The following is a 13,033-nucleotide window of genomic DNA, read 5'->3' on the forward strand; positions in this document are numbered from 1 at the left end:
CCAGAAAATGGCCTTGCCAACTCCTCCTGGGCAGCCAGTTTGGAAATCTCTTAACATTATAGCGGCCCAGTACAATTTGTCTCCCTACTGACAAGGTATCTTTTGAAAGTAGCATGTCCGGGGGACCAGTTGGTGTAGTTGGAGCATACCTGATATGACATACTGGTTACCGACCCAGTTTGCCAGAGCCGGATGGGTCGTTGTGGCCAGCACCAGTGTGAGTAAGGCACAAACGGAGGGGCCCTGTCTCTCTAGACCTCCACATATCATGACTGGGTGCTCGTTTGAGCCTGGAGATGTGGTACCACGGGGAGTGTCCGAATAGCTTGGCAGCCATGGTAGTGGTAAGGATCACCGTGTAAGGCCCTGTCCACCATGGTTGGAGTGAGCGAGGTTGGAGTTCTTTAAGGACTTTGTCTCCCTGCTGTAGAACCTCCGTGATTCCTGGATCTGTGAGGGAGGTGGGTTGAGGCAGGAACTGGTCTGCGTATTCCCTGAGGAGATGTCTTAGGAGTGAGAAGTAAGGTAGGTAGGAGGCTAGAGGGTGTGGAGTTGTAGGCAGGCCTGTGTTTAGAAGAAAGGGTCTATCATACATTAACTCAAAGGCACTTAGTCTGGTGGTTCCCCTAGGGGCTGCTCACAATCAGGTGAGAGCAATTGGGAGTAGGTCTGGCCAGGAGATCTTTACGTCTAAGGAGAGTTTAGTAAGTTGATCTTGGAGAAGGCCATTGGCCCTATCCACCTTACCTGAGGATTGAGGGTGATAGAGTATGTGTAGTTTCCAGGAGATATTTAGAGAGTCAGCCACCGGCTGTTTGACCTTTGAGGTGAAAGCTAGTCTGTTGTCAGACTGGAGCAATGTTGGGAGGCCAAAACGAGGGATGATGTGTTCCACCAACGTCTTTGCCACCACCAATGCAGTCTCTTGGCAGGTAGGAAAGGCCTTGATCTAACCTGAAAATGTATCAATTATGACCAGTAAATATCTGAGCTTTTTGTGTCTAGGTATGTGGGTAAAATCAATCTGCCAATCTTGTCCAGGTAGCACTCCTTGCAGCTGGTGGAGGGACACACAGCATTTGAGGGCGCCTTGAGAAGAAACATGATGACAGGTGGTGCAAACCATATGTACCTGGTTAATGGTCTTTCGAAGCCCAGGTGGGGCAAATATAGGGAAGAGAAACCTGTATGTAGCCTCTGGACCAATATGGAGGAATTGGTGAACTGTAGATACAATTTCTCTGTCCTGGGCCTGGGGAAGGGCTATCCTGTCCTTAAGATGTATCCATTCCTGTTGTCCAGCCATCCCACCCTGGTCTAAAAGTTGTTGTTTTTCCTCTTTGGAATAATTAAGAGTTATAGAAGGGGAGAGAAACAATACTGGCGAATAATCAGGACCTGAGGCTAGTTGTCGGGCAGTAGCATCGGCTAGAGCCCTCCCTTTAGTGACCAGGTCGGTACCTGTCTGGTGTCCTAGCAATGAACAATAGCCACTTCCTTGGGTTCCTGTAAGGCCTGGAGTAGGTGATGAATTGTTTTACCATTTATAATCAGGGTCCCTCAGGTAGTAAGGAATTCCCTTTCTTTCCAGATCGCTACATGGCTGTGTGCAGTTAGGAAAGCATACTTTGAGTCGGTGTAAATGGTTACCCTAAGACCCGCCACCAACTGTAAGGCTTGGGTGAGGGCTACTAGTTCTGCCTTTTGAGAGGTGGTTCCCATTGGAAGGGGAACCGCTCCACTATTTCTGATGAGGAGGAAACTACCATGTAGGCCACCTGCCTGCACCCATTTGAATCCCTGACTGAGCTTCCATCCACGAGTAGAGTTAAGTCTGGGTCAGTGAGAGGTGTGTCCTGGAGACCTTCGAGTGGGAGTTGAAGGGTTTCCACCAGCTCCATGCAGGAGTCGCTGGGCATGGCAGATGAACCGGCAGGAAGAAAGAGGGTGGTTGGGTGTAATGACGGTGACACCTGTAAAGTTAACTGGGGGTGTTCAATAAATAGGAGGTGATATTCCTGCACTCATGGAGGATTTGTGGCCCAGAAGGTCCTGTAAATGATGAGAAGAGTATATGGTTATCACCTGTAGGAGGGTTAGTTTCAGAGCTTCTTTGGTGAGGCACGCTGCCACTGCCAGGGTTCTAAGGCAGGGTTGCCACCCCTTAGCAGTGGGATCTAGTGGTTTTGACAGGAAAGCGACTGGTCAGTGTCTGGGTCCTACTGGCTGGACCAGCACCCCAGTTGCTATTCCCGTCTTTTCTGTAGTATATAAGAGAAAAGATTTGTTAGGGTGAGGCAGCATAAGCGGGGGTGAGGAGAGAAGGGCATTTTGCAGTTCTTCAAAAGCATGGGCCACTGCTGTAAGAGAGGTGAGTAGCCCAGAGGGTGTTTCTTTGGCAGCAGCATACAGCGGCTTAGCTAATAAAGCAAAGATAGGGACCCAGTGTCGGAAAAACCCTACCGGTCTGAGAAATGACAAGATCTCAGCTCATGAGGTGGGTGGTAGAAGAGCTCTAATGGAGGCTGTTTGGTTCACCGTGAGTGCCCTGGAAGAGGGAGTTAGGGCCACTCTGAGGTATGTAACTTGTGGGGTGGATAACTGAGCTTTTGATGGAGACTCTATATCTCCACTGAGCCAGGAAGTTTAGGAGGGAAGCCATGTCTTGAACAGAGGCCTCTTTTCTGGGGCTACATAGAAGGAGATCATTGATATACTGGAGGACAGTGCTGACTCCCATGTCATGATGGGACAGATCTTCCATCAGCGCCTCTCCAAAAAGGTGAGGACCATCCCAGAAGCCTTGAGGGAGGACTGTCCAAATTAGTTGTCTAGTTCAGCGGGTGTCTGGGTCCTCCCAGGTAAAGGCAAACAGTAACTGGGAATTGGGGTGTAGAGGGATGGTGAAGAATGCATCCTTAAGGTCTAAAACTGTAAAGTGGGAGGTGTTTGGGGGAACCTGAGACAAGAGAGTATAAGGGTTAGGGAAGACCGGGTGAAGAGGGACTACAGCCTCGTTGATTACCCAGGGGTCTTGAACAAGCTGGTAGGCCCCCGATGGCTTCTTGACTGGAAGGATGTGCGTGTTTACAGGGAGAATTAGTTGGTACTAGAAGCCCTTGGGAAAGAAGATCGTTGATGATAGGTTGGATGCCCTTGTGATGGGCTTGGGAAATAGGAAATTGGGGCCTAGAAGGAAAGGAGGACTGGCCCTTGAGGCAGATGAGGACCAGAGCATGATGGCTCACCACTACAGGAGTAGAGATGTCCCAGACCATCAGGTTAATGTCAGTTGATGGTTCAGGAGGGTCCATGGAGGCCTCAGGGTCACAGCTTATAATGGCTAGGGTGATGAGTGAACTCAGTTGGGGATGACTAAGTGGCAGGGAGATCAAGTCACCAAGCTTGGATAGATCCTTCCCTAACAAAGGGATGAGATAGGATGGGATGACTAGAAATGAGTGGGTAAGAGGATGGCCCTCAAATGTGCAGGTTACCAGACCTGTCTCCAGAGGCTTAGAGTGGATTCCTGTGACACCCACGACCAAGACCTGGGAAGGATGTAAACACCCATGAAAGGAAGGTAAAACAGAGTAGGTAGCCCCCATGTCCACCAAAAAGGAGACAGACTTACCTGCTACCCACAGAGTGGCCCTGGGCTCGGCAAGGGTGATAAGAGTGTTCAAGTCCAGGCATCTTCAGTCTTCAAGTAGGCCCAGCAGGTCTGGAGGGGAGTGCCTCAGGCGGTCCTGCCTCTTATGAGACTCTGTCACGGGGTAGCGACCTTCCCCAGCCAGGCACTCTACCTTCCAATGACCTCTTTTACCGCAAAGAGGGCAGGGTTTAGTCAGCTTATTGGTTGGGTTTGGGCACCTCTTTGCCCAGTGGCATTCCTGGCCACACTGGAAGCAAGATCCCAGAGACTCACAAGCTCCAGACCAGTCTTTGGTGTGATGAGACCCCTGTTCTGCTGGTTGTAGGGCTGCCGTGAAGGCTCAGGTCTGGGATGCTGTTCTCCTCTCATGTACCTCTCATGGGTATTAAAGATTTTAAAGGCCATGGTTACCAGGTCATAGAGTGGAGTCTGGGGCCCCTCCTCTGCCTTTTTTAACTTACCTCTTATGTCTGGGGCTGACTGGGTAATAAAATGAGTAGCTAACACTGTGGACCCCAATGATGAGTTGGGTCAAGGTGTCAAGGTGGGTATGTATGGAAAGAGCCTCGGTAAGCTGGTTAAGAAAACAGGCTGGGTTCTCATCAGGTCTCTGAGTAATCTCTCTCAGCTTATCATATTTAGTAGCCTTTTGAGCCATCTTATTCATACCTGCCAGTAAATACTGGAGCATTCGGTCCCGCTGAGTTCCCCCGTCTTGGATATTATAGTCCCATAGGGGGACTGTGAGAGGAACCACCTCCATCCCAATTGGCTTGGCCTGATCCATGTTATGTGCCTTGTTTGTGCAATGTCAGGTGGCAGAGGAAACACAGTCATATTCCTCAGAGTTAAGAGTGGAAGTTAGGATAACATGCATATCATGCCAGGTAAGTTTGTAGGCCCGAGTTAGGTAGTCAAACTCTTTGGTATAAACTGTGGGGTTAGAGGAAAAAGTGCCTAGGCAGTTCTCAATCTGGGATAAGTCCCCTAGGGAAAAAGGGGCGTGAACCCAGACAACCCCTTCTGCCCCCACAACCTCTCAGAGAGGGGCTACTAATTGGGCCTTTGTTTGGGGTGGCCACTGGGCCTTGGATATGGTGACCGGAGGACTAGACCAACTGGGTGCTAAGGGCGGCATGGGCATGGGCAGGGATGGGAACAGGAAGTGAAGGACAAGATGGTGGTGCCACCAGAAGAGGAGGATACAAATGAGGAATGGGGGGTGTGGGGAGGGGTGTAGGGTTGGGAGAAAAAGGAGGCGGGTCTGAGCTGGGAGGAGTCTTGTCTGTGGCTTCCAGAACCAGAGGGTGGTAGGAGCCTGTTCTGGTGGGGAAAGAGGGTGGTGAAGGCAGAAGGGAAAGGGGGAGGGGGTGGCATGGACACTGGAAGAGGAGAGGAGCAGGGAGATGGTGTGGCTGAGAATGAAGGACCTAAAGATGGTGGCGACGCATGTGAGCACAAAGGACCAAAAATGGCAGCGATGCGTGTGAGGACAAAGGACCTAAAGATGGTGGCAACTGTGGGGGAGGTGATTGCAGGCTGAGGGAGGTGGGCAACTGAGGTCATCTGGCATATCTGAAAAGGAGGAAGGACTAGGCAGAGTAAGAGGCTGGCATTCCTTAACTGGAGATCAGTCCAGGAGAACCTGGGTCGTTGAACACTTAAAGTAAAGGTCAGGGCAGGAGTGCAATGTCCAAAAGGCGTGGACATACAGGACTTCAGACCACTTCCCAGTTTGGTGACAGAAGTTAGGTTGGTGAGGAGGCTAAAATCAAAAGTTCCCTCTGGCAGCCAGTGAAACTGATTGTCCAGCGGATACTGGGGCCAAGTCTGAGAACAGAGTTGGACCAGTTTCCATTTACGGATCTCCTCCACTATATCTAGGGTCGCCAGATTGGATATGAGACACCACAGAGGGATCTGAGACTTCAATTTAGAGGACTGGTTCCCCCTGTCTGTTACCCGTTTCCTGGAGCACCTAAACTGGCAAGCCCAGTGTCCCAAACTCACTCAGGTTAGGAGGAGACAGGTAAGTATTGTACTCTTCCCTGGAGATCTGGGAGCCCAGATGAGGACATCTCCTCTATCTCGGTACCAGGACAGGTGTAATGCCCGGAGAACCTGGATGTAGCTATGATTTTAAAATTAACCGAACCAGGTGGAGACAGGTCTGGAAAACAGACCAGGGGAAAGGAGGGACTCACCAAATCGCAGTCCTAGGGGCTGGGAGTAGGCGGAGATCCCAGATCAGGGAAGGAGGGGTGGGAGCTACCAGTGGCTGGCAGGAGCCATGCACACTATCTCCTTCCCAGGTTTCGGCACCAGATGCAAGGTAAAATTGAGCAGAAATGACCAGGCAAGGAGGCAACAAAGGAGCCAAAAGTTTCATAGGGCGCAATCCCGGCTGATGTTCACTGTCTGGTTAGTCACAGGCCGGAGAAGTTGCACCCAGCAGGGCAGGCAGTGAGTTTATAAAGAAGTTAGGGGGAGGGAGAGCATAGGTCTACAGTGGCACAAGGATTGGCTAGCCTAAGGCACATGTCATTGGCCTTTACAGTAGACAAAGGACTAGAAAGTTACAACTCCTTTTCCAGATTGGGTGGGGGCAGCAGCCAGGGATTTTGGCACATCGTCAGGCTGAAACCTGTTGGTGTCTTTCCCTTACTAGGCTGCGGTTGGGGGCTTTGCTGCCCCCTTTCCTTATTTGGTGAAGGTTGAGCTTGTCTGTCATGCTCACCTCTCCCTATGGTGCCTCCAGCCTTACACAGCGGAACAAATCCTCTAGGACCTCATAAAACGGACCTAGCATTTCTAATGAAGGCACTGGTATTTCTGGTGAAATATTGTCAGACATAAATCTCAGAGATTGTTACTATGACCTATCAAAGTAACATTTAACTTCCAAGTCTGTAAATTATTGTCTTTCTCTTTAAAAATGTGTCATGCTGATGCCGGGGTTCTTGTTTTGCAGAATTGAAGAATGAATTTTACAGACACGCAAGGTAGGAGAGCCAGGGAGAGGCTTTTATTGAGAGATACAGTGGTAGGACAGAGCTCCTGGCTCACACCAGGCCAGGGGGGCATAAGAGAGCCCGTAGTGGTGTGCTGTTTAGGGGCTTTCAAGACAGTTGAGGATTTTTAGAAACCAGATAAAGGCTTAGGGGTGTGGACTTGTTAAGTGGTCCCTGAATTAATTTAACAGAAGCAACTTCCTTCTCTGATGATTTCTCCCTGTGATACCATTGTCTTGGTCTGGGAGCAAATCAAACAAGGCTGCCTGCCCCACCCTCATGGTGGGCTGAGGTATTGTTTGCTAAAGCGTAAGTAAAGAATTTCTAACTTCTTAACTTCCTGGGTATTAAAAGGCAATCTTATCTTTAAGGTGGAATCCTTCTGGCCTTTTACTATGTTGCTTACAGCTGGGTCTTCATGTTAAATTAGTTGCTTAGTTTGCAAATCACCTCATCAGGTCTGAAGGAGGAAAGACAGCACATAGGCCTGGGCCTTTTAGCATGCTAAAGTGAATCTTACACATGATTGCAAATGATTAGCATAGTAAAAGCATGTGGTACTCTTCTTTATCTGGAGAATATTAACTGATCTCACTGAAGAATGACTCTAGAGATTAATGTTTAACAGAGTTTTGGTAGGGGGTTTCCTTTCATGTAGTTACACTGCTCTGACTGTAATTATCATTATCCTGCCTTGCTTTTTCCGGAGGCCCTCACCATATTCTGCCTAAGCTCATGGTCTCTGTCTCAATGCTAGTAATAAGACGTTAACTGGCATCTCCTCTTTGCCTCGAGATCTTTATTTTTGGTGATATTTCTTTGTTGAAATAGAGGACAATTAGTTCTTCTTCTCCCTTATGCATGGAAGTACAGTAAAAACTAAAATCGGTGATTTACCAGAAAGCTGATTTAAACAGAATTTGAGAGTCTGTGTCTCATTTAAATAGACAATTGGAAATAATGGACTTGAAGAGAGAGAAAGAGACAAGATGGGTTCAGAGAACAAGTGTGGGTCATTCGCAGAAGGGAGTCACACTAGGAAGGGAAGAGGCAGAGCTTCAGTTTAAGACCCTGGTAGCCTCTATCTTCCTCTTTCTTTTTATTCATTGCAAGACAGGAGAGATGAGAACCATCATCAGTAAAGAAAAGGGAGGAAATTTTGAGACAGGACCAAAGAAAACTAGGTAGAGAAGAATATATGAGAATAAGAAAAATGTACCACAATTACAAACAATGGGTTTACTTATCCTGGTAAATATTAAATCCACAATAAAGAACTCCAAACTCCTTTCACCACTTTTACCTCATTGCTGGTAGTGAGCCTAAATAAATAAAATTGTTTCTTGTTGTGGGTAAAATTGTAACATTTCCAGAATATCTCGCCTGGCTTTAGTGCATCTGCATATCAATAGGTGTTCAGTGGTGGAAAGAAATATGGCTTTAGTGCATTTGCGTCATTCCTCAGGGGTGGAGAGATGTTCATTTCCATATCAATGGGTAATTACCTGGGCAACCGAAGGCTTATCTGCACCTGAGAGGAGAGGGGGAGGGCTGGTTTTTGGCTTCGGCTGGGAGCAAGTAAGAGAAAGGGCCCCAGACTGCAGTTTGTGAGCAATAAATGGATTTTAAACTTTATTTCTCCCTTTGACTGATTTCGGTTTTTAGAAATATTTTGCCTGGGATTTCCTCTACCCGGACTTACACTTGTAGTTTTTTCTTTATTCATTTACTTAAATGGCAAAAAATAGTTCTTGAATGTCTGCTGTGTGCAAGACTCTTGTGGTCTGGCCAGAGCTGCCAAGTGAGAGATTCTTTTCAGTTGAGAATTTAGAAAGCTGGGAATATCTGGGCATTTCATCTGTTCTTTGGGGGCAGGAATAGTATACTAGACAGCTTGTCATGGGGACAGAAATCTTTGTTAATGTCCAGAGAACTTCAGTTATGACATGAAGGATTTGATGGAGCTTTCAGACCTGTTTCGTTTAATCTGTGCCATGCTATAAATTTTTTAATAGTTGTCCATATTGAAAGTATTGAGCATTCCATGTTAAATGCTTATTTCATATTAAAATGCACACTGTCCCTGGGCCTGTAACCCCAAAGAGCAATAATTAAGCGAAACCCCATGTAAGTCCCAGAAGAGGAAATCCCAGGGCAAAATACCTCAAAACTGAAATCCACAGGCCACCCCTCCAGAAATCTCACCTTACAATCTACTCATTCCCCCTCTTCCAACCAATTTAATAACATACAATAGCAACAGCAATAAAATCTTGATAATCCTTAAACCAGAGGATTCAGCCTCTGCAGATTAAATAAATGTACTTAACAGCACAATCTAAGCACAAAATATGTTTCTACACTTGTTTACTCATTCCTGACAACCATGCTAGATGGCTCACAAAACTTTTACCAAACATTAGACAAAGTCAAGCCTCTCTTTAAGCAGTTTTTTCTTGACAACAGCAACACAATCATGATAAATCTCAAGCCAGAGGGTTCAGCTGGATTCAAAGTTCCATGCAGATTAAGTCCAAACCTCATCCATTCCAGCCATGGCAGCTGCAGCCAGAGGGTGCATCCAGGACACAAGGACTATAGAAACAACCGTGATTGTGGGGGATCACTTTGCTGTTATTCCAGGAATACACAGGAGGCCAGCTTCAAGGCCTTTTCCCCAAGGTACCAGAAGAACGAGCCATTGCCAATCAATGTGTTGAAATGTCCAGGGCCATGTCCATTTTACTCCTAATTGCTGCACCCATCCTTGCAACGCTTGTCCAGTAAAGTGGGCTTGATCGCTCTCAATCACCAGTGAATGGCCATAGGCTGCAAAGAGACACTCTAGGTCCCTCTTGGTGATTTGCTGATCTGCACAGCATGCAGGGCACTCCTTCAGGGCTCGGCTGACTTCTTCAAAGGTCAATGGCAAGCCCCACCGAAGGGCCCACATTGTCTTTTACCCTGCATGCAATAAAAGCTGATGTAGCCATTGGGACACATCAGAGGCAGGCTTTCCTTCTAGTCAGCAAACTTGGGCCAATGTGTCTGCTTCACCGTTCCCTGGGGATGCCAAAGGCAAATGACCAGTCACATGATATACGGTTGGTATCTGTGCCACACAACTCTATGGCCTTTGGGTCCTGTCTCTCACCCACCCCACGATAGGATAATGGTTATTATCTTGGTTGGAGCTTTTCCAGCGATGGGCTCTGTAGCCAACAAGGTGTGGTACACAGCAACCAGTCGCTTCTCTATTAAGATGTACTGGACCTCTGCTCCTTTCTATAGTTGTGACCGGGCTTCAGCCAGCAGCAGCAGCAGCAGCGGCAGAAACAGTAGCCTCAGGCTCTGGCTACAGGCCAGGTTTGGCGTGGCCGGCAGCGGTGGTGGTTGCCTCCATAACCACATGAATGTAGACACACGTCCCTCAGCGGGAGTGCCACTTCTCCCCATCATTTCTTGGGGTGGCCCTCACAAAGGTCACACCCATTATGACAGATTTCGGGTTCAGAGGACTCCTACCAACTGTGCCAGATGCAAAATACCTATAAAAACCAAAATCAAAGGAGAAATAAAGTTTAAAATCCGTTTATTGCTCACAAACTGCAGTCTGGGGTGGTTTCTCTCCTTTCTGCTCCAGCAGAAGCCAAAACTGGCCCTCCCCTCACTTCTCAGGTACAGATAAGCCCTCCTTGCCCAGGTAACTATCCAATGATATGGAGATGAACTTCTCTCCACCCCTGAGGAATGATGCAAATGCACTAAAATCATACTTCTTTCCACCTCTGAACACCTATTGATATGCAGATGTACTAAAGCCAGGCGAGATATTCTGGAAACGTTACAATTTTACCCACACCCCACCATACAGGCTTTGTATGCTTCCCATTAGTCCCCTTAGTGTCCACATGTTAGACAGCAGATATTAACATTCTTGTGATGTGGTTGTTATAGCAGTGTTAAGAGAACAGTGAACATGCATGTTATTAAACCTTGGAACATGAAATTTAGTGTCAGAAGTCTGTTTGCTTTAAGGAAAATAGCACAGAGCCAAAGTGTGAAGGTGAAACATAGTTTCTAATGCCCAGCCAGGTTTGCTGTTACCTGCTGGGCCCTTGTGAGCAGTTGATTTTTAACCCCTGGCTTAGGAAATGTCACAATTGCCTCTTTTGCTGAAGTTTAAGCTAAATGTAGATGCTTTATGAAAGACAATTTAGAATAGAAGGTTCGGGTCAAAGCACGGAAATGGCTGTTATGGACTAAACTGTGTCCCCTCAAAATTCATGTTTGAGTCATCAGCCTAATGTGACTGTATTTGGTGAGAGGGCCTTTGAGTTAAACAAGGTCATAAGGGTGGAGCCCTAATCCAACAGGACTACTTGAACTTTTGTTGTGGGGAAATCCAGTCTGGGGAGGCCTCCCTGTGTGCTAGGTGACATCTCAACTTGGGAAAGGATTCTTGACTCTGATGGAGAAAGAATTCACCAGCAGGTTGTGCAGGTACAAGCAAAGAGTAGTTTAATAAAGAAAAGGTACACACACTCAAGAAGGGGCTGCTCAATAGGTGAGCAGTGTGATTAAAATGGGTTGGGTGGAATATTCATTGGAATAGGTAGGTTTTTCTTGGAAGAGAGTATGCCCTCTTTTTGTCCTGATGTGGTCAGCCTCAGAACTGTGAAGGTGCCAAGAGGTGTGATTTTTAGTATGCTAATGAGCTTTAGGGTAACTGAGTTATTTTTGTTCCCATCTTGAACCTAGTTGGTTTGAACTGGTTAGAAATCACATTCTATTCTGCCATTAATTATTTTCCTAGAATCTAGCTGGTTTGTTTTTGCTTAATCAGTTCTGCCAACTAGCCACATGAAGTGGCCTTCAAGCTTTTCTTGGTTTGCTCAGTGCCTGGCTCTTTTCCTGAACTACACTTACTATGTCATTTATAAGATGAAGAGACACAAGAGGTGTGCACACGCAGTAAAAAGTCCACGTGAGAACAGAGCAAGACAGCTAGCTGCAAGCCAAGGGGGAGAACCAATCTTGCCAACACCTTAATCTTGGACTTCTCTGACTTGTGCCCCAGTATTCCTTCCTAACTGTGAACTCTCAAATCCCAGCCTGAGAACTCTCTCCCTACCCGAGTCTGAGCATTCCTCTCTCCCAAGGCTTCCTTTTTTAAAACATTGTAAGAACGCGGCTTTCCCAAGTTGCTGGGTTCCTTGTTCAACATTTATTCTTAAGAAGCTTTCCTGACTTTAATGTCCCCATTGCTCTTTGACATTTATCATTTAACTCACCCTAGGATCTCCGTAGGGTAGGCAGGGCTGGTATTACAGTGACTATTTGGTGGTGTCTGGGAAATGGACAAGAAAGCTAACCTCGCCCAGGACTCTTTGGTTCCAGAGCACGGAGCTTTCAGGCAGATAAGGAAGAAATGATAATTTTACTATCAAGATAGTCTAACGGAAAAGCACAACCCGTCAAAATACTAGCTGGCAAATTGCAGCCTATGGCGGGCTTCTTATGTACAACCGCTGCCCAATCAGAATTGGGGTGTTATTTGCTTTGATACAGTATAACCAAAAGCCAAACTGTGGCTATTGTAGGAGGGTGAAACAAAGCCTTTTTTCCTACTGGTGTCAAAAAACTCACAGTAAAACTCATGAAACTCTGCCTTCTAAATGATTACCCAAGAACGACTGCTCGGGGGAATTTTTTAGTATTTTACCCTTTGCATATTATCTTCCATTACCAAGTCAGCCCCGAACACTTTTAAGAGAAACTAGAGTACAAGAAAAATGCTCCAGCTATTTCTCTGAAAGGATGGGTGGCTCTGAAAAGAGCCATTGGATTAACACAATTACGGGACCAAGTTTACTTGGAGCTGGTGTACTTGGTGACGGCTTTGGTGCCCTCGGACACAGCGTGCTTGGCCAGCTCCCCGGGCAGCAGCAGGCGCACGGCCGTCTGGATCTCCCTGGAGGTGATGGTCGAGCGCTTGTTATAATGCGCCAGGCGCGACGCCTCGCCCGCGATGCGCTCGAAGATGTCGTTGACGAACGAGTTCATGATGCCCATGGCCTTGGACGAGATGCCGGTGTCGGGGTGGACCTGCTTGAGCACCTTGTACACGTACACCGAGTAGCTCTCCTTGCGGCTGCGCTTGCGCTTCTTACCGTCCTTTTTCTGCGCTTTGGTCACCGCCTTCTTGGAACCCTTCTTGGGTGCCGGAGCGGATTTAGTAGGTTCGGGCATAGTAGAAAGAGATCATAAAGTCCTTGAGAAAGAAAACAACGCTGGAGGAGTACTGCGTCTCCTTTCTAAAATTTATAAGTATATGCAAATTAGATACAGTGAAGTCTTATGTCTG

General features: G+C 47.2%; 1 protein-coding gene across 1 annotated transcript; it reads right to left on the reverse strand.

Annotated features, from left to right (window-relative positions):
- Positions 1-12,431: 12,431 nt before the first annotated feature.
- On the reverse strand, positions 12,432-12,963 carry LOC118910773 (histone H2B type 1-M). Its single transcript, XM_057493858.1, has one exon. It carries the CDS (start codon positions 12,916-12,918, stop codon positions 12,538-12,540), a length of 381 nt encoding a protein of 126 aa, XP_057349841.1. The 5' UTR covers positions 12,919-12,963; the 3' UTR covers positions 12,432-12,537.
- Positions 12,964-13,033: the final 70 nt, after the last annotated feature.

This window comes from Manis pentadactyla, chromosome 16 (genome assembly GCF_030020395.1).
Source record: "Manis pentadactyla isolate mManPen7 chromosome 16, mManPen7.hap1, whole genome shotgun sequence".
Taxonomy (NCBI): Eukaryota; Metazoa; Chordata; class Mammalia; order Pholidota; family Manidae; genus Manis; species Manis pentadactyla.